Below are 22648 nucleotides of genomic sequence, written 5' to 3' on the forward strand. Positions count from 1 at the left end.
TCCACAGCCCAAGAGGGAGGAGTCAGGGCTTCCACAACCCAAAAGGGGGAGTTGGTACGTCCACAGCCTGAGAAGGGGAATCCCACGGCCCTAAGACCCAAACCACCAGCAGAGGGAGAATGCCTGCAGTGTCCACCTCCTCCAGCAGAGGGAGAATGCCTGCTGTGTCCACCTCCTCCAGCAGAGGGAGAATGCCTGCTGTTTCCACCTCCACCAGCAGAGGAAGAATACCTGCTGGTTTTGCCCCCTGCAAGTGAGGGAGAGCCGCACCAGTCCCCTGCAAGTGAGGAAAAGCCGCACCAGTTCCCTGCAAGAGTGAGAGAGTCACACCAGTCCCCTGCAAGTGAGAGCTGCACCAGTCCCATGAAACAAGGGTAGACTACATGCCGCTCCCACCTCAGTTGCCAGTAGACTACACGTCGGTCCCACCTCCGTCGCCAGGAGGCTACACGCTGCTTCCACCTCCACAACTTCCACCGGCAGCAGCAGAGCAGCAGGAGCTGCCTCTGCCTCCACCACCTCCACCAGCAGGAGCAGAGCAGCTGGAGCTGCCTCTGCCTCTGCCACCTCCACCAGCAGAGGGTGAATGCCTGCTGGGTCCCCATCCACCAGCAGAGGGTGAATGCCTGCTAGGTCCCCGTCCACCAGCAGAGGGTGAATGCCTGCTGTCCCTTTCCACCAGCAGAGGGTGAATGCCTGCTGGTATCACTTCCCCCACCATCACGAGGAGAGGAGCTGGAGCTGCCTCTGCCTCTGCCTCCATCACCATCAAGGGGAGAGAAGCAGGAGCTGCCTCTCCCTTCACCAGAAGGACCAGGACTAGATGCTGGCGGTCCTCGTTAGCCCGTGCATAGGCTACTGAGGGAAGCACAGCCCGACCACAGTGGCCGAGAAGAGGGCCAAAACCCACACCCCAGCTTGTCCTGACTCCCCACACATCATCGCTTGATGATGCCTGCACGACTCCATCCAAGGATGGCTTCATGTCATCGCTTGGAGATGCCTGCCTTGCTTCGCACAAGGATGCCTGCCTCACTTCACCAAAGAATGCCTGCCACGTTTCGCCCAAGGATGCCTGCCTGCCATCGCCTGGGGTTGCCTGTTGCTCTGCATCGCCTGAGAATGTAAGTGTTCAGTGGCTACCTCCTAATCAAGTTGAAAGTGTACTTTCTCTTGCACGCCTTGTATTACAGATGTGACAAGTAAAGAGTCTGAGAAATACACTCTCAAATTTATTGGAGGTAGACACGAACACTTACAAACCATACAGGAAAGTAATGGGACTGAGAGGTTAACTAGGGCTCATTTCTCACCTAGTAAGAGAGCTATATAGCAAGCAACTGTTTCCTTTTCACCTCCTTCAGATGGCCATCCTTTCCAATTCTAAAATTCTAGAATATGGAAACAAAGAAAAATGTGTATGCTGCACAGGTACATAAAGCACTTGAACATTCAAGAAGGTTATTGATGCATGGGCCCTGCCTTTGCTTTTTGAGTGTCTGCACTATCAAAACGAGATCTCTCTGGGGTGCACTTATTACTGGCCGCTGTTCAGCTGTTAGGCCTAGTCCCCTTGAAGCCACATTCACATTCTGAGTCTGTCCTATCCTCAATTGTTCAGACACCTGTGCCTGATTCTTGGTGCACCACTGATATAATACATCTGCATTAAAAGGGCTTGCTTGAGTAAAATACCGGAACAAGAGAGTTGTTTGATTGCTTGGTTAACTACTCAGTATTAATATTCACAGTTAGTGATATTGGACTAGATGTCAATTCTGTGCATAGCCTATGTGATATGGGCCTAATTTAGCAAAGAACTCCCCCTATTATTAAGAACATATTAATGCATCTTACTCCTGACCAGGAGGGTACCTAGTACTGTTTGTATACTGGTATGGTAGCAGTACTGTCATGTGTTTTTGCCACTAGGGGTGACAGAGCCAGCTCGACTACTGGGAGTGGGCTTTTAGGGGAGACCTGAACTGGGACAGGTGGCAGTGATGCCAAGCCATGGGAATTCCTGTTTGGGGCGTTCCCTGTAGCTATGAAGTCACTAACTCATGGAACCATAACATGAAAGCAAAATTAAAGAGGAATGCGTGTAGTTTAAGAAGGTGAAAGGATATAGGGCTGGGTTGTGCTTGCACAGTTTACTTGTATATCTTGTTCTTGTTATTTAATAATAACTCTATGCGAGTCGAAAAAAAGATAAACAAATCCCAAGCTTGGTTTGACTGTCTGGAGTCGCTTTTCCCTTCGACGTTACAGTACGTTTAACTGTAAATACCACAGGGGACTGACAGGCTGCAGTATCTTAATTATGTGGATATACATATTATATGCATTTCAGTTGTCAACAATGTATAATTTAATTTACAGAATATGCAAAACGGCAAAATTTAGAACTAACAAATATTTTACTTTTTTTGACATAAAAATATTAATTTACACCAAGAATAGAATTCCAGATATCAATGCGTACTTGTATTATTGATATCAGAATTTTGCATATCCATAAACTTTTTTTTTTTTTTTAACCCATTCATCCTTTGTGTTTGCTATCAGAAAATGTTGAGAAACAAAATGTAATGTCAGGTGAGCCATACCTCTAAAAGCACGATGAGGTTATTTTTGAGGAAATTGAACAGTTACCGCATGAGTTCATACGTCTTATCAGTAACGTCGGAACCATTGTTTTGCGTCTTCATAATAGTACGGGATTTTTCTCTAGTTTGGACCGGTTGTCGCTGTTGCTAACAACACTCCGGCGTGGTTGTCAAGGAAGGGTAGCTTCGAAAAAAAGGACAGTTTAAAAAACGTGAATCAAAATACAATTTAACTTGAAAAATAAACAACGGTATCGAATAGTAATAATTTAAGTTATTTATATAGTTTAGCTGAATACAAATTGCCAAAAGAAAAAATGACGTTAATCAAATTGTGAAAGAACACGTTTGCAAAAATATATTTATATTAATATGTACAGTCCTAGTAAAATACAAATTGTGGATATTATGAAGAATAGTGTCGCATAGTGCTGTATTTGCATTAATAATTGTCAGATTTGTCATCGCCCTACACAAAACGTTACATCTGCACAACATCAAATATGTTGCCTCACAAATACAACAAAGGGAGGCTGGTTGCTCATACGGTAAGTTCATATTTTATTTAAATACAGTAGTACTTTTTGTGAGTTAAGAGTCTTGCTCTGGTGGACGTATTTTGGTGGGTTGCTGGTGTACTGCGCAGCCGTTCATTATATATAATTTGACAGCTACAAAAAAAAAAAAATGTAAATTCTGCGACTGCATTAATCGTGAATGTGTGATAAATTGATGGTCTACTTTGTTTTGGAATGTCCTGGTGAGATTAAGGAGGATAACTATTAAACCATGCGAACAAAGGTCGCCTGGCTTATTGCAAACCACTTTGCACCACAGGGTGTGCACATGCACTTCTGATAACTGTCACATATTGAATTGTGCGGAAGGAATTAATTAAAACATATTTACAATTTAATAAAAAAAAATCAATTGGAAAAGTCACTTTAGGGCAAAACACTAGACCTGCCATGCTTGTCCCTTTTTTGTCTGAATGTCACTAAACTCAAGGTGTGCCACCCTGCAGAAAAACATGAGGTTGGTGTGCCACCCTGTAGAAAAAGATGTGGCTGGTCTATAGAAATGAAATGTTCAACATCACAATGAGAAACTGAAGCTAATAAAGGGCAGGGACATATGGACAGTGCAAATGGTACTGTTGGGATAGATTTTGAAAACCTTTTATATTAGTTTTAAAAGCTGACACTGTTGTAACCTTTTGTTTTGGACTTTTGAAATTTTTATGACACAGTATGAGTGTAATAATTTAGATTTTTTAACGTTGAAACTTTAATCAAATATTGGTGAATGCCTTACGGTTAGTTTCACAGTCCCTGATTAGCACTAATCTTGGATTTATCTATGTTTTAGGTAAGGTAATCCAAAGTTGGAGCTAATCAGGATCTGTGAAACTAGCCTATAGTGTTTACCTAGTAGTAAATGTACAGTGTGTGCAATATCTTTTTACTGACTTTTCTATAAACAATTAAATGCTGTAAACAAACAGTATTATATTTGGTTTCATTTATAAAACATGATGAGAAGCTTATATTTTCTGATTGGTTATGAACATTCCCAATATGTTAAAGGTAAAAGTTAATTAAATGGAAACTATCACAGTACAAATAAGGCAATTTTAGATGCTTAATCGCTGCTGTCCAAACTGGCCTTAAGTACTGAACTGAAAAACAACACCAATATGTTGACAAACTCTGATGATACCCAGCACAGTATTAGTATTAGTATTAGCAGATGGCAGCACTGACCTGACCTTTCTTTGACCTTTTTTTTTCTGATGGAATAGTGGAACTAAGATCAATATTTCAATCACATACCTGTATATTCTAGCACACCATAGCCAGACTAGATACAAAGGAAGAAATCGATGCGTAACTCTAAAGCAAAGGGACAGTAAAACACTGCTACTTTGTAAGGTATATAGCGTATGTTTTTTTCACAGTATAGAAGTTACAAAAGGTAAACACTCAAGGAGCTTCCACCACAAAAGCTTTGAGAACTATACAAAATTTAAACAGGCAGTTAGGTATAGGCTACATGGCTTATTGAAATAAAAACATAACAGAGGTTAACTACGTTGTTTGGCTCAGGGACTGCTATGAAGTACTTTTACAGCTATTAGGAATGTGCAGAAAAACAGTACTGTTAGTACTAGAAAAAGTTTTGTACATCTAGGGCCTACGCATTTACAATTGTTGAAATGCAGTTTCTTTGAATAGCAAGTTTTATTGGAACGTGTTGGTCTTTTTATTTGCCAAGATCTTCCTTATTGTTTTGCTGGTTCTCTCTCTTTTTTCCCCCATTTTTCGTGATATTTTTAAACATTCCCTCCCTAACAACACTTACAGTCACACGGATATGGTTTATCTAAAAAATCTCTTGAGGCACAGCACACATTATACTGTACTGTTGCAAATTCTGCATGATAGATACTATGGTTTGGAATAGTGTTTCACAAAAACAATACAATGCTCTAAACTTGATTTCCTCTGCTGCTCTTGAAAGTATTGTGAATTTAGTGGTTGGAGTATTGGGTTGTTTTCTAGCTGGCCCGTGATACCTTGAGTATTTTCTTGTGATTCCTGATTGTTTCTGCAGGTCAATGGCTATGGCTTGCAACTGGCGATCCAGAGGCGCACTTCACAGAAACAGGTGAGAGAAGACTTGAAGCAGCTGCAATTCTTTATTAAGAGTATGTAGCTTCAAATGACGTTTCCTCTGTGCCTGTCTTCTATTAGTGCTTGCTACATGTATCATTCAGTGTGCTTATTTCAGTTATTCAATTATTGTTTTTTTAATTTTTGATAAGTAGTAAAGTTCGTTGAGAGTTCATAATCTGCACTTCAGTTCTTATTCCTTGCCATATGCTACAATATGTAATTTGGGGTAGATTTAGCCAAAGTGTCTTAGTAAGCACCATCAAAAGCCAGCAAAAAACAAACTTCATAGAGAGTGGCAGATCATTAGACGACATTGGCTCTTACTTTTATAAAGACGCTTTCACTGATCAAGCCATATATCTGTGTTGCATGTATTTGTGGCAGGCAGCTCAAACTCTTGAACTCAGGTTGAAATCACCTTAACAGGGGTGTATAAAAAATAAAAGGAAACCCTAGATTTCAGTTTGCTTTCATTTAAGACAAATTTCTTTTAATTCATGATTTTTACAGATTTTTTTCAAACACAATGCTGTATTTTGAAACAAAAGAAACGTCCTGATATCTAATCACTTCCTGTGTGGTTGGTCAAATGGCTTTATTGCTCTTATGTAATTTGGGGTGGAATGGAGCTACACCACAGCAACTTTCTTGCCATTTACATTTTAAATTAAACTAAAGAACCAAATGATATTCAACAGAAGAAGCACATTCTGCTGTAATCATTGCCTATTCGCAAATTATAGAAATTCATAGAAAATAAAAAGTGATATTCATTGTCATCAGTGTGCAGCATGCTTAAGTTTGAATCCTTTTCTCTTGCAGTTGGACTTCCGCCTGGGTAAAGACTTGCCTAGCCACAACAGAGAGCCTACCCAGGATAACTTGAGAAGCAGCCTTCTTCGGACTGGTATTGTTATATCCTGAATTAGAGCATGCAGAAGTAATGTAGCTGGCTTATTCACTTGTGCTTGAACCACTTCACAAGTAAAATGAGTCTGGTGGTTTCTCTTTCAACCTCGGCACAGTTCATCAAAATGGTCAGTCTCTGCTTGAGAGACCCAGAGCTGAATCGATTGAGATGTGCTGCTGGCACTGTTTCTGGCTGTACCAGACTTGGTATAGTTTTACTGAGCTTTAAATTGTACCAGGCAGATGTTTAACTGTGGGTCAGAAACATCACAGTTCTTGGTCTGTGTTCTCAATTCAGGATTAAGTTAAAGTTGGTAGTGAAAAGAGGACGGCCATCAATTTATGCACTAAGCTTGTACATGCTAAGTGCTACATTTTAATGAAGATATACTGAATGTGTGTGAGTACTTTAAGTCTATCAGTTTTTGTTATATTTTTATAATTGTTCATTTTGATTTTGAACTTAAAGCAATTTGTTGTCATTGAAAGTGATGTTATTGAAGGGTAGTCAATTTCATCCATAACTTTAAAACGCTCAATCAGAAAACTGTAAGGAGGCAAGTAGACAAACGTTTCGTTATGTGCATTTATGCATTTATTTATTGAGCAGTTGCTCAAATGTTTGCCGCCTTAACTTTCTTATGATTAATTAGTTACAGTAGATTAAGACAGCTAGAAGGATATCAACATGCTACATATTTTTGAAGCCTGTTGCACTGTTTGTTTTTCTCTGCAGAAGGGATGACGATGAGCACTGGCAGACCCCCAGTGAGTCCCAAGCTGGCGTATGCCAGTGAGTTCGTCATTCAAGAGAGGTCCGTCCCCCAGGCATCGATATCCCCCTGCCTGGGATCATCTGGAGATGCCTCAGCTCAGAGCTTCAGGTCCAGAGCTCGGCAGGTGTCTCGCAGTGCAGGCACCAGCCCCTCCAACAGCAATGGAGCCACCATCAACTCTGCCAGTACTGCAAACTTAATACTGTCCATTTCTATAGGGGGGTTAGAAAGTCTGCATGTGCCACTTTGAACTGGTTTCCACAAAATATCTCTTATTGAGCCATTATTAAGCCAATAGTGTAACTGCTATAAATGTACACATTCGGATGCAGTAGGTCTGTTCGATTTTTATCATTGCCAGCTGTAAAGAGTACAGCAATTACCTGCCAATCACTGTGAGCATATACTATGTATTTGCCAAGGTTTGCTATGTTTTTAAATGTTTTACCATACCACATGTACCTATGCTTTACCATGCCTTCACTGTGTTTTATTACTCTTTGATATGGTTTTACTATAGGGAAACGTTTATAAGGGATAGCAACTGAACATATAAATAAAAAGTAATTTGAAAATCAAATTAATTGGTTCCGTTTTAGAAATGTAATCTGTGTAGTGGTCCCAATATATCTGTATTGAAAATAGCTGTTTCCATTTCTTATGATGCTGTAGTGGAATTTTGAGTTCTCTAAAAATATTAGGACAGGGGTAGTTGGTAGGTGGACCACGATAGAATATGGACTGTCAGTATGTTTTGACTGGATAACTTAAAAGAGAAAGCAGTCATTTTATAGTTCATTTTTTAACTGCATTTTTTATTCATTTATCTGTGCTTCAGTTATGTTTGCTGGAACTGACCTTGTTTTCACAATGGTGGATCACGGTTCTGTTAACACAGAAACATATAAGAATAGTTCTGCAATTCTGTGGTTTTGGCTTAGATGGAACTCAAGCAGTAACAAGACAGCATGGAAGGCAGATTACACCGTGTAACACCTTTTTTTTTTTTTGTTCCTGGGTAGTAAGTGTTATTTCCTAATTGCTGATGCCTCAAAAGTATAGAAAATGGCTATTATTCCCCACAAACTTTGCTTTTATGACCAGGACAGTGATATTTCAAAATATCACTATTTCCAATGGGAAAACGGGCAAATGTGTGTCTTTTCGTTCACATAAAGTCAGAAAAAAACAACATATGAATCCAAATTAACATGTATTTATACTAAAGTAATACAAAAATGACTACAAAAGATTTAGAAGTGAGTAGTTTTTCGAGATTTACAATTATACTGTATTTACAGTGAGTAGTTTTCGAGATTTACAATTATACTGTATTTACAGTATAATTGTAAATCTCGAAAAACTACTCACTTCTAAATCTTTTGTAGTCATTTTTGTATTACTTTAGTATAAATACATGTTAATTTGGATTCATATGTTGTTTTTTTCTGACTTTATGTGAACGAAAAGACATACATTTGCCCGTTTTCCCACTGGAAATAGTGATATTTTGAAATATCACTGTCCTGGTCACAAAAGCAAAGTTTGTGGGGAATAATAGCCATTTTCTATACTTTTGAGGCATAAGCAATTAGGAAATAACACTTACTACCCAGGAACAAAAATTGTGTTACATAGTGTTATTGAACGAGAAAGTAGTAACACTACTGTTTGATTCCTAAAAAAATCCCCCTTACATTGCTGTAACCAAGAATGTTGGACGTTTACATAAAGTAATTGACTGGCCCAGCTGTAGGACCGGTGTTGTCCTCTTGTAAATTAAATGGAGCGTAAGCTTGAATGGGTGTTAGATTAAATGAATGGCCGATTTTTCCACAGCAGCTTCATAAAGTGGCACACAGACTTTATACCCACCCCTTAATTAAAGATAATTCCTCAGGATGTACTTGTTATGGGTGACATTTTCATTTAGAGATCCATTCTAAATGTAAATCTGTTTGTATTGTACTGTGTTACTATGTTGCACACAAATTTATTATACAGAATCTTTATTGGGACAAATGAACAAATGCAGAAAGATTGGAGGTCGGGGCATTTTTTTGTCATTTGTTACTCCGCTCATAACCTTGCTTACTAAAAAAGTGCAGTGGCACCCCAGATAGTATCCCTGTACTTCCAGTGCAGTATGGGTGTGACATTTGTTGTTTTTATTTTATTATATTATGTGTAGAGTGAATGGAGTCACTGTCTGCCCCCCTTCACAGATGAGCATTTTGTGAAAAGCCTATTTAAGCCGGGGACCCCTGTCTTTTTACGCTCCCCTGAGGACAGCGCAGCCAACCCTGACCGGCTGGATCTGGACAGGTGAGCCTCTAGATTACACAGGACCTGCATTGCACCTAGCAGAACAAGGTGGACATGACCAACTTCACACCTAAGTTTGTATGTGTACAACACTGGATCCAAATCGGATCACTGGTTCCTCTTGTACTTTGACTTAAAAATTATGATTTTGTTTGTGGCTGTTATCACCTATTTCTGTTACACAGATTTACTTTAAACACAAAATAAGTCCTGTTTGGACCTAATTGTTTATTGATATTGGATCGTTGGTTCAACTCCTATAGTTAGAACATTGAACCCAAAGGATGTCCCTTGACTAAAATGTTTCCCACACCACTCAGTTTAACTGTGTGAAAAGTGACCTTCGTGATTTGTAGAATGGAAAGCATAATTTTGGTATAATGAGTTTGCTTAACCATCTCGGGCCTTGTGTTTGACAGTTGAATTAAAAATCATCTAAAAGTCTTCCCTTGTCTTATCTCTGCTGTTATTCTTGACACTCTTTGTAAAATGTTTTGATTGACATTATATGAAAATTACTTCATCATCCTTCCCTGCCAGGCGAAATCTGCTCGTCTGCCCCCTGCTGGAGGGAGAGGAGAATTTGCGGCTGCTCAACTTACAGCACAACCTGATCTCTGAGATCCAGCACCTCTCTCACCTAAAGCGGCTCATCTTCCTCGACCTGTATGACAACCACATCACTGAGATCTCCGGGCTATCTGCACTCACCAGCCTGCGCGTCCTCATGCTGGGCACCAACAGGTACCAGGAACACACAGCTACTCTCAGCTTGCCCTTCAAGTACAGAGCTAACACAACCATTCTGAGACCTGTCACCTAATATGTATTGCCATCACTTCGTAGTTCTGAAATGTTCCTATATGAAAGATGCACACGTTATGTTAAACTTGGAATTGATTTTTATTGGTATTTGACAAAGTTTTGTACTTTTTTCAATGCTGCACTTCCTGCCATGAGGGAGAACAGTTGACATTGAAAATACACACATTCCTAGAATTTGAGTTCCTGTTACTTCAAAACCCAATTCAAAATGTATCATTTTTATACACTGGCTCTTATATTTTTAACTGTGTTTTTCAAATAATTGAAAGATCTTATTACCTTTACTAAAACTTTCAGAAGCTTCACTCATTGGCTCTCCTTCCCAGTAACCTATGGCTGTCTTTGTTTTCAAAATTGACTGCATTACTTTACATGACCTCTTGAAATTGAATACTCTGAAGTAGAGCGTGAGGTATCTGCTTGGATTTTCTTCATTAATAGCATAAAAAAAAATCTAATTCAGCTTTGCCCTTCATATAGAAAAAAATGAGATCTAAGAAAGTAGTTTGTTAGCTGTATTTACTTTCAGCCAGGTGTAAGTACCTTATTGATGTGTCTGAAAGGCATACTTTATACCATTTAATTTAAATGTGTACCTTTTTTGATGTCCAGTTTAGTTTTTTCACTGTCATTCTCTGTTATTTCTACTTAGGTAATTATTTACTAGGGTTTTCAATCACAGGGCTGCTTCTGAAAGAATCTCTAAAAGCTGAGTTTCTGAAATGACAACTCGCTGTGTGTCACTGTAGTTTCAACCCCTGTATTTTTATCCCCCTCTCTTCACAAATTACAGCTGCAGAAAGAGCAGGAATTACAGCTATCCCTAATGGTCAGAAATGTCTTCAGAAATTAGCAAGCCTAGTGAAAAAGTATGTACGCAGGAACAGCAATATAGGATTATACCAAACACACAAGATACTTGTTCCAATTATGTCCTTAATAAATGGAAGCAATTAAACCTGTGACAAGTTCCAATAACACCTACTCATTAAATGATAGCTATTGAACCTGGAATTGGACAGGAGTTCCCTAACTTTAGTACATCCTCTTATGACTAGTGTTTTGGATTTTCCCATATTCACTGTTTTTACAATATTAACATTTCTTTTATATATATTTTTTGGAATTTCACCAAATTTTGCAGCTGTTTATTTGAAATATATAAGTACAAAAAAATCAAGCATACCTTGACATAATGTCAGTGCCCTACAAAGGCTAAACTTTTTGTGTTATGGCTTGCATTGCCTAAAGCAAATATTTGTATTCTGTCTTTTGGAAACATGGACAGGGAAACAGATATAGAAACAGATGGATAGGCAAGATAACCTCAGACAAGAACAGGATAATAAAAGTAAACTCCCACTAACTTTATGTGCAGCTTTTCTTTCACTAGATGGCACTAGAATCGTTCTAATATGAACAAGAAGCCTAACCAAATTGTAGATGTATTGTAGATTGCTTTAGATATGAACAGTCAATTATCTTTGTCTGTATAATTGTTGAGGTCCAGTGCATCACAGTTTACATTTTACTAAGTGCTGGTAAACAAAGCAATCAGTTTTCATCCAATAAAATCACACTGTCACAAAAGATTTAGGGCCATGTTTTTCGGCTTTAAGAGTTTACACACATGCACATTTCAGTTAAGTCTGTCTGGCTAAAAGGGCTTAAACAAAATGTCAACTGGTATTCATAACACTTCTCATGGGCAATATTTAAATATCTACATTTTAAAACAGGTCTAGATGTATGTAAAGATTGCTGTGCTTTATGAATATTAGACAAAAAAATAACATTAAGCCTAAGAAACGTTTTTCTTAAATACATTATGTCAGTACAATCAAGGTATTATAAAACCCAGTCAAAGTGGAGACAGTTTGTGTCATACAGTTTGTGTCTGTCTTCTTACCCTTGTGTGGAATTATTTTTTTGAGACATGATAACTCACGAGCAAGTGGAATGCAAGAAATCCGTTTTGTATTTGCAATTGAGGATCAGGTGCTCTTAACATACATCAGTTTTGGAGATGAAAGCCGAAGGGTCAGGGTGAGATGGTACACTTAGAAAATTCATTATCAATATAGCACAGCAAAGTACATTTCAGTCAGTAGGTGGCACTTTAGAATTCTACATATAATGCATATCTTGGTCTGTGGTCTGTTTTGATTTACGGATAACAGAAAAAAAAAAAAAAAATGTTTTACGCTAAAAGGAATCCGTAACATTCAGAATAAGTTTGTGTTGTACAGAGTTCCCTTTCAAGTACAAAATGTAATCATTACCACAAAAGTGTTTACCTCCTAAAGACCCCGAAACCTGAATATTCTTTACCAAAGCTTCTCAGCTGAGCCTGTGACGCAATCATTCCCACCCCTAGGGTTTAAATGATTGTGTGCACAGGTCTCTGTGCCATTTTTCCTGATGGGAGGAGCCTGGTGTCAGAAAAGAAGTAGTTTCTTATTACTGTATAATTTTTGCTAATTATTGTGCTTTACATAATTTATGTAAACATTTATTTACGCCGTAACCATTTTTTTTTTTTTAATTAATTACGCGTATATTGTGCACTACAGCTTGTTTGTTACGTCCTGCAATCTCATTCCACAGTATCTTGCTGCAGTTTTGGTGACTGCTTTGCATCACCATTATGAGGGCTGTTAGTAACTCTAACAAGCAGGCTTCCCTGGGTATTGACTGTGTGGTTTTGCCAGTAGTTTATACAGGTGGGCATCCCTGTACAGTGTTACCCGCGGGATATGTGAACTGGTGGACCCATACCATACTGGTATCGAGGTCACTGACCCACTGCGTTCTCGATCTGGTTCCGGCCCGCTACCGACCAGGTCTTGCATTCCTAGTTCGGTACAAAGCCAGTCTTGTTCGGGTCCTGAACTACCCTGTTGCTTTCTTTAAGCAGTCTTTGACAGCCCTTGTACTTTGTTACTGTACACTGCATTGCTGCTTTCATAATGCCTGGGTTTTACATACTACAGCAAGACTCCAGAACCAGATACTGGTTTCATACCATAGTTGACATTCTGTTCTCTGCAGTAGACTGCTTACTATACATCCTTGCACTGGGCAGACTGGTTGGTTGATTTAGCCCTGCGTGATTTTCCATGGGTGAATTATGAGTTTGTGCTGCAGCATATATAAATCATCTCGGCTGATGTCTTAATACATAGTTATGGTCTTACATAATGAGGACTGGGTTACAAAACAACCCAATGGACAATACTGACAGCATTAATGTTAAAAGTAATTATTATACAATCTCTAATATTGGGCGGGACAGCTGTGGACAGTTATTTAATACACCTGTGTTGTCTCAAGTCTGTAATCGTGCTGATAATGATGGTGGTCAAGGAGGCTTTAAAACTGAGCACATGACCCATTGCTTGTAATGTGGCAACACTCCAAGTATTTGTAAGTAGGCGGCCTAAGTGTTATAAAATTGCAGATGTATTGTTTGTTATCTGAATTTGGCTTCATAAATTAACTGATCAGATTGTTAGGTTATTACCATAACCCTGGTTCCCTGAAAGAAAATGACAACCATTACCGAATGGGAAAGAGACCTCTCTGACCGTCAATCGCTGAGCATATATAAAAAAGCTGCCCTATCAGGGCCTTGCTGTGAGGGGGAAGTCCCTCCCACCTCCTGTTGAAGAGGAATGCCCTCACAGTAACATATCGCCATTTTCTTTTGAAAGCAGAGGTCAGCTGGGGACACGACCTTGAAGAGTAATGGTTGTCATTCTCTTTCAGGGAACCAGGGTTATGGTAATAACCTAACGTTCCCTTTCTATTGAATGACAACCATTACCGAATGGGAAGTTGTACCAAAGCTGTCATGGCTCCAGATTACCGACAGTACAGCTTCACGGCGATAGCCACAGAGCCCACGTGACACCTAAGTGCTCGGAGCCCTAGCAGACTGTAGTGTTTCTACTACTGCATCTGACAAACCTCTCTGAATTGACAGCTCCGTTTAACAGCCAGACCCAGAGTTTGAGCTGGTCTGGGTTCGGGTGCCATAATAGCCCCACCGCTGGGCTCAGGAGGTCCTTGCGCAGGGGGAGCTGCCTCGGCTGATATCTCTCCACCCTGATCCTTTAGTGTCAGGGGTAATAATGGTAGCAGAGGAAACGCATACAATAGCGCCTGTGTGGGGCGCCAGCGAGAGGCCAAATGGCAGCACGCAGAATTCGTACAAGTTGCCTTGAAAGGCGAAGCTCCGATATTTTCTGTGCACGGGATGGATCGGGACGTGAAAGTAGGCGTCTTGCAGGTCGATCGATGTGAACCAGTCCCCCAGTTGGATGGATTGGAGGATACGCTGTGCTGTCAACATGTTGAATTTCGTCTGTTTGAGGAACAAGTTGAGGACCCTGAGGTCCAAATTGGTCTGAAACCGTCGCCCCTCTTGGGCATCAGGAAGTACCTGGAGTAAAAACCGCTGAGGGCATTGCTTGGACTTACCAAGCGTACAGTGTTCTTCTGTTGAAGAGTGATGATCTCCTATTGAAGGAGTATTGCTCTCGCTGGTTCGACGGTGGTGAGGCTCACACTCTTGAAGGGTGGTGGACCTATGCGGAATTGTAGATCATATCCGTGTCTCATTGTTGATAGCACCCAGGAGTCCTAGGTGCAGCCTTGCCCCTGGGTCGTTGCCGTTGGTCATTCCGGTTGTGGGGGGGTTTGGTGGCAGTTGGGGCCCCTAAGGGGCGGTGTCCCTTTGGCTTGGGAGGGGGCTGGTCTTTCTTAGACCCCGGCCTCGGCCTCCAGCCGGAGAACTGGTTACCCCTGGCCTGCGGTGGTCCCTTGCCGTTGGCTCTGCCTCTGCCTGCTTGTCTACTCTGGGGTGGAGGGCGGTGTTCAGACCCTTTTACCCCAGCAGGCTGTGAATGCCACCTTGGGCACTTACAGTAAGCCGGAAGGCACGGAAACTCTGTGGCCTTGTGGGACCTCTCAAGGCTAACATCAATGGTCGCCCCAAATGTCTTCCCCGGTGTAATGGGGGCATCCAGTAACACCACCTTCTCGGTCTCCACAACCTTGGCTTGCGTGAGCCACAAATGCCGACGATCATCCACCATTGCTGCCAGCGACCTCCCTGATGCCTGGCCTAACTCCCTCATTAGGTCAGTTATTGCTCTTGCTACCTCCTGGAGCTCTCCTATGTCTGTCTCCCTAGATGTTTCCTGTAGCCTCTCTGCTAACTGGGTCTGGTAGAGCATCAGTATAGCCATGACGTTCGCTGCTCTGACTGACAGCGCTGCCGATGCATACTCCTTTTTAAGCATTGCATCCATTTTCCTGCAAGGTTTGGATGGGCAGGTTGGGTCCTTATCCCCCTTGGTGAAGGTGGAACCTTTCACCAATACCATGACCATGTCCCCAATAGTGGGGAAAGTGCAGCAGAGACTCTGCTGTTCTGGAGGCTGAGGGTGCAGATGGTGGGTTGCTCCAGGAGGAGCGCACCAATTCCAGGAAGTCCTGGCATAAAGGGAGGGTATGCTGCGGGTGCCCTTTCTGCTGGAGGAAGTGTTTCCCCTTTCCCTCCTGTTCTGCCGGCCAGGGAATGTCTGTGGCTGCAGCTGCATTAGTGCTTGAAACTCTTCCCTCTGCGACACATGCCGCAAGTGCGGTAAGGAGCCCCCTGCCGTTGCCTGCCCGATGATAGTGGCTGGGCCCGATCTGGACGCCGTGAAGGACAGCTCGCCTGGTCTAGGTCTAGGTAGTGGGGATGGGGAACGAGACTGTTGGGGCTGCGTCTGCCCGGTGGTAGGGGGCAGTCTGCCCAGTGGTTTTAGTAAGGTCTTTAGCATGGTCTGCTGAGCCCTTCCAGTCTCCGCTAACTCTGCAAAGCACTGCTCGGCCGAGTTTGGGCGCCTCCGAGGCGACTACGACGGGGATCGTCTGCGCCTGCTCGGGGAAGGGGAGTGGTGCCTGCGCAGTGACCGCCTGTCCCCTGGTGAGCATTCTCTCGAGCGGTACCACCTCGGCGGTGATAGTCTCGCCTTCCCCGAGAGGTGTCTGCACCTCTGTACCAATGGTGGGGTAGGGGATGGTGACCCAGGTGTGCGGGAGAGCTCTCTGGTCACTGTCACAGGGGGGAGTCCCAGAGGACCTCTGCTGAGGCTCTTTGACCACGGACCTCATTTTGCCATGGCTCGGGGAGAGAGACTGTGCTGGGGATAGGGCTGCTCTCCGGCGCTTAGTTCTTCTAGAGAACTTCCTACACGGAGGGCAGTCCAGCTCACCTGCCAGTGCTTTGGCCGCAATTGCTGGCCCTAAGCATCTGGTGCAGGACCGGTGCCCATCCTGCCTGGTGGAACCCAGCGGAGGACCCAGTCAACTGTACTGACATGGCGTCGTAGGTGAAGCTGCTGCGCTCAGTGCCGATAGTAGCGCGGTCAGTGCCGGGCTGTAGACGGCTTTAAAGAGATTCACCGGCGCCGAATCAGTTGGTGCTCGGATTGGTGCCGAGGAGAGCACTGTCGGTGCCGAGTGGTTGGTGCCGAGTCAATCGGTGCCGATGTCAGTGCCAATATGTAGCGTGTTTGGTGCTGGTCTGTAGACGGCCCCAAAGCTATTCACCAGTGCCGAATCAGTCGGTGCCAGGATCGGCGTCGAGAAGAGCGCGGTCGGTGCCAAGTCAATCGATGCCGATGGGTAGCGCGGTCGGTGCCAGGCTGTAGGCGGCGCCGAAGATCTTTACACCGGTGCTGAGTCAAACGGGGCCGGGTAGGCGCTGTTTTTCACAGCTTCAAAGTCAGCGGGAAAACCGCGGTCGATGCCGGGGTATGCAGCTGATTCAGTAGATACAGAAGAGTCCGACGCTTGAGTGGGGCGCTAGGCCCGAGCTGCATTTTTTTTTTTTTTCTTTTCTGGTCACTGTGGCCGATTTAAATCGCCATAGTGGACGGCGCCGTGAGCCCGCAGAGTCTCCTTACAAGCACCAGAACAGCTCCCAACACGGTATGTCAAACTACACGAGGCCTTGTGTAGTGAAAAAGAGTAATGGCCGCTTCACAAAAACCAGCTGTAGTCAGTAAACTGACTGGAGAATCAGACAAGAGCACTCTTAATAACACTCGAAAGCGTGATTTTTACAGTGGGTGTTAATACATTTTAAGGTTGAAACCAACAAATCAGCCAAATTCAGACAAGAAGGCACGAAGCAATCTGTGTCCTGTCTCAGTGATGTGAGAGAGAATATGGCTATGTTACTGTGAGGACGTCCCTCTTCAACAGGAGGTATGAGGGACTTTCACCTCACAGCAGGGCCCTGATAGGGCAGCTTTTTCATATATGCTCAGCGATTGACGGTCATAGACGGGTCTTTCCCATTCGGTAATGGTTGTCATTCAATTGAAAGGGAACTGCATTATGCCTTAAGTGCCTTATTTTTTTTTCAAAATATAAAAATATCTACCTATTGAAAGTTTGCAGTTTAAATTCACTAGTTCTAATACCAATTGTGACTGCAGCAATCAGGAAAAAAATTGTATTTGCAAATTTTGCTATGTCAGTTTAATCACTAACTTAAATGGCTACTAACTGCACAATGTATACCAGTGGTTGGGAAATGATGGCCCAAATCCAGCCCGCAGACAGGTGTTGTCTGGCCCGTGGATGCTTCCGGGCAGGGCTGTATCAATGGCTAACAGAGAGCGGAACTTAATTTTAATATTCGCAAGGGGGCTGTCATGGGAGATTCCCTGTATGACCTTCATATGTTTCTTGTGAGTAAGCAGAAAATTAAGTATTTTGCAATATCGATTCCAAAGCACAGTACTTGCTGATTGTGGTAGTACATTTATGCCTCGTTGTGGTACTGGAATCCTCATATGATAGACAGGAAAGCAGAATAACATAAAACACAATTCAAAAGTAGCATTTTTGTGCTTCATTGCATTATGAAAAATTCAATGAGAAATGGCACTTTCCTACATAGACAGGAATTCAGAATAACATCAAACAACATTCAAAAGTAGTATACATTTTTATTTTAAATACTTCATTGATTAAGACAAATTTAAGGAGAAAAATGGCACTTTCGCTCTGCGATCAGCTTTAGAACACCTGGTGTTAGACGTGACGACGATACGTAGGCAATCCTCCAAAGATTTTTGTGTCCGTCTGTTTCATGCATCTATTTTTTAATATTGCATTCATTGTGGAATAAGCTGCTTTGCCTATGTAAATAGATCTAAACGTGGAGAGCACAAACAGAGCCAGCCAGTAGTTGTCTGGACCATATATAGGCGGACCAGAATGATTCCAGATTTGCCTTGTCGATTTGCTTGAAGCACCGGATGGGACGAGAAATCACCATTGGGGTTATTTGAAAACAGATCACGGACAAAAATGATGCATACCTGGGAATGCTGAAGTTGTCAAAGTGAGCACTGAAATTGTCTTTCAGGTGGACAATAAAGTCTGTCATCGTTAGGAGTTGTTTTTAGTTATAAGAACATAAGAACATAAGAAAGTTTACAAATGAGAGGAAGCCATTCAGCCCATCTTGCTCGTTTGGTTTTTAGTAGCTTATTGCTCCCAGAATCTCATTAAGCAGCTTCTTGAAGGCTCCTGGGTGTCAGCTTCAACAACATTACTGGGGAGTTGATTCCAGACCCTCACAATTCTCTGTGTAAAAAAGTGCCTCTTATTTTCTGCCCCTTTGTCTAATCTCCATTTGTGACCCCTGGTCCTTGTTTCTTTTTTCAGGTCAAAAAAGTCCCTTGGGTCGACATTGTCAATACCTTTTAGAATTTTGAATGCTTGAATTAGGTTGCCGCGTAGTCTTCTTTGTTCAAGACTGAACAGATTCAATTCTTTTAGCCTGTCTGCATATGACATGCCTTTTAAGCCCGGAATAATTCTGGTCGCTCTTCTTTGTGGAGCAGCAATATCTTTTTTATAGCGAGGTGACCAGAACTGCACACAATATTCAAGATGAGGTCTTACTAGTGCATTGTACAGTTTTAACATTACGTCCGTTGATTTAAATTCAACACTTTTCACAATGTATCCGAGCATCTTGTTAGCCTTTTTTTATAGCTTCCCCACATTGTCTAAATGAAGACATTTCTGAGTCAACAAAAACTCCTAGGTCTTTTTCATAGATTCCTTCTCCAATTTCAGTATCTCCCATATGATATTTATAATGTACATTTTTATTTCCTGCGTGCAGTACCTTACACTTTTCTCTATTAAATGTAATTTGCCATGTGTCTGCCCAGTTTTGAATCTTGTCTAGATCATTGTGAATGACCTTTGCTGCTGCAACAGTGTTTGCCACTCCTCCTATTTTTGTGTCGTCTGCAAATTTAACAAGTTTGCATACTATACCAGAATCTAAATCATTAATGTAGATTAGGAATAGCAGAGGACCTAATACTGATCCCTGTGGTACACCACTGGTTACCACCCTCCATTCTGAGGTTTTTTCTCTAATCAGTACTTTCTGTTTTCTACATGTTAACCACTCCCTAATCCATGCACATGTGTTTCCTTGAATCCCAACTGCGTTCAGTTTGAGAATTAATCTTTTGTGCGGGACTTTGTCAAAAGCTATCTGGAAATCTAAATAAACCATGTCATATGCTTTGCAATTATCCATTATCGATGTTGCATCCTCAAAAAAATCAAGCAAGTCAGTTAGACACAATCTCCCTTTCTTAAAACCATGTTGACTGTCTCCCAGGACCCTGTTACCATATAGGTAATTTTCCATTTTGGATCTTCTTATAGTTTCCATAAGTTTGCATATAATAGAAGTCAGGCTTACTGGTCTGTAGTTACCTGGTTCAGTTTTGTTTCCCTTTTTGTGGATCGGTATTACGTTTGCAATTTTCCAGTCTGTCGGTACCACCCCTGTGTCAAGAGACTGCTGCATGATCTTGGTTAGCGGTTTGTAAATAACTTCTTTCATTTCTTTGAGTACTATTGCGAGGATCTCATCCGGCCCAGGGGATTTGTTTATTTTAAGAGCTCCTAGTCCCTTTAACACTTCTGCCTCAGTTATGCTAAAGTTATTTAAAACTGGATAGGAACTGGATGACAGGTGGAGCATGTTGTCCATATCTTCCTTTGTAAAAACTTGTGAAAAGTAATCATTTAATATATTTGCTATTTTTTTTTTCTTCATCTACGATTTTGCCATTTGTATCTCTTAAACATTTAACCTCCTCTTTGAATGTTCTCTTGCTGTTGTAATATTGGAAAAAACATTTTGGAATTGGTTTTAGCCCCCTTAGCAATGTTCATTTCTATTTCTCTCTTGGCCTTTCTAACTTCTTTTTTGACTTGCGTTTGCAGTTCCGTGTACTCTTTCTGTGTACTTTCTTTTTGGTCCTTTTTTAATGCTCTGTAAGTGCCTTTTTTCGCTGAATATTTTTTTTAATTGATCTATTAAACCATTTTGGCCATTTAGTTTTACATTTAGATTTGTCTTCTTTAGGGATGTAATTGTTTTGCGCCTCTAGTACTACATTTTTGAAGAACAACCATCCTTTTTCTGTGGGTGTTTTCTCTATTTTACTCCAATCTACCTTTGTTAGTCTCTGTTTCATACCTTCATAGTTTGCTTTTCTAAAATTGTAAACCCTAGCTTTAGTCTTTACTTTTGGGGTTTTAAAAAACACTTCAAATGAGACCATGTTGTGGTCTGAGTTTGCCAGTGGTTCTCTGACCTCTGTTTTATTTATTCTGTCTTCGTTATTTGAAAAGACTAAATCAAGACATGCCTCCCCTCTAGTCGGTGCCTTGACAAATTGTGTTAGGAAGCAGTCATTTGTCATTTCCACCATTTCAGTTTCATCCGTCAGGCTACCCACCAGGTTTTCCCATTTTATATGGGGGAAGTTGAAATCCCCCATTAGTATGGCTTCTCCTTTGCTACACACATTTCTAATGTCATTGTATAACAGATTATTTTGCTCATGCTTATGTTTAACTTGCAACATAATGGAATGTTAAACTATACTCATTTGTCTCAATAGCTACAACATTCAAAGGGTGTTGCTGTGGGTATTCACCAACAAGATTAAAATGTGGCTTTACATTACCAAAAATAAGCAGTGTTACTGCGCATGACACACTTTTTGATCAATTGTTTTTTTTTTTGTTTACTCTTATTTGTTCTACCCAATTTTTAAAATGTCCAATTTAAATGACATGTTATTCCAGCTGTTGAAGCTACTGAACTTTGCTGTTTGGTTTGAGGTTTACAAAATTAACTTTTGTTTTTCTCCATTTAACAAAATAGGTCTTAACCAGATTGTAGCTAACAAAATAATTCTATGAATCTTAGCCATATTGCACTTCCATTAGCTACAGTTTTGAAGAAATACATGTTGTAACAAACGTGTGTTTTCATTTTAAAATATATCTGGTGCTACTTTTAGGTTATTGAATGTTCTCAGTTTCTGTGCTCTAGTGATTTCTTTTACACTTGCTGGGTCATTTCACCTCAGCAGTGTCTTCTGGGTGAAGCATGTTACTGACTGAAAGCATGCTAGTCATGTCAGCAGCTGGTTGGTTAAAGACAGGATAGAAGCCGTTGAAGGGATGAGGACAATTTCACTCTCTAGGTGAAATGAGCATACATGTTTTAAACTAAATTAAAGCATAGCTTTCAAACAGAGTTTTCTTTTAATGAAAGTGATAGTACCTAATGTAATCAGTAATGGCAGCAAAGATAATAAAAACTAGTGAAGACATATGGAAAATGTTTCTAAATATTTATTTTAAATATAACTTGAGGATTAAACAACAATGGTGGAATAATACTGAAAAAAATGAGTATTGTCATTTGGTAGGTGAAGTTGCCACAAGGAATGTCCTTAATTCACATTATATTACCTATAATCTGTACTGTATAAAAGGCAGCAAATAGGCTATTATTACACAGACAAGATGCAGACCTTGAAACAGAATAAGACTTGTACGCCAGCAGTGCTGCTGTTGCAGTTCCAATCAGCTGTTTACAAAATCCATCAAAATATGCAAGTTGCCTGGAAAATATTATACATCCTGTACTTAGGAGACTAATTCAATTAAAATAATGTCATGGCCTGTTTGCACAGGGAAGTTACAACAGACGGTGTATGTATTACATTTCACCTCATCCGGGTCTTTGGGGTCAAAGCATGTTACTGACTGAAAGCATGTTAGTCAATAGGGGAAACTTTAGTTACTTTCAAAACTACATTTAGAAACTTGCTGAAGTTTAAACAGAGCTGGGCAACTTAGTCACCTGTGTTTACTGTCTGCCTGTACTTCACTCATTTTGTTTTCCGTCATTCTCACCTCGGTCGTTAGTTTGGCTGTCTGCACTGTTACATGCATTTGAGGTATAGGATTAGGCCAGAACTTTTTTTCATTCACCTGTTTGTGATTTTACCCACAAGGAATAAGACTCCGCTCTCCTTCCTGCCACAACTGGCTTGTCAGTAGAGATAGGGAGAGTGCTGATGGGTTTAAGATCTGAGAACAAAATATTGGTATTGAAAGTTAA

The 22648-nt window shown here is 41.2% G+C and overlaps 1 protein-coding gene across 1 annotated transcript in view; it reads left to right on the forward strand.

The window, feature by feature from the left end:
* The first annotated feature begins 2784 nt into the window (after nucleotides 1–2784).
* LOC121299327 (leucine-rich repeat-containing protein 49-like) overlaps nucleotides 2785–22648 on the forward strand; it is a 212292-nt gene continuing 192428 nt past the window's right edge. The window contains exons 1-6 of the mRNA XM_041227018.1: nucleotides 2785–3157; nucleotides 5223–5276; nucleotides 6107–6191; nucleotides 6930–7154; nucleotides 9195–9294; nucleotides 9835–10038. Coding sequence (XP_041082952.1) covers nucleotides 3113–3157; nucleotides 5223–5276; nucleotides 6107–6191; nucleotides 6930–7154; nucleotides 9195–9294; nucleotides 9835–10038 — 713 coding nt within the window. The 5' untranslated portion in view covers nucleotides 2785–3112. The remainder of the gene's footprint in view (nucleotides 3158–5222; nucleotides 5277–6106; nucleotides 6192–6929; nucleotides 7155–9194; nucleotides 9295–9834; nucleotides 10039–22648) is intronic.

This window comes from Polyodon spathula, chromosome 24, assembly GCF_017654505.1.
Source record: "Polyodon spathula isolate WHYD16114869_AA chromosome 24, ASM1765450v1, whole genome shotgun sequence".
Classification (NCBI taxonomy): Eukaryota; Metazoa; Chordata; class Actinopteri; order Acipenseriformes; family Polyodontidae; genus Polyodon; species Polyodon spathula.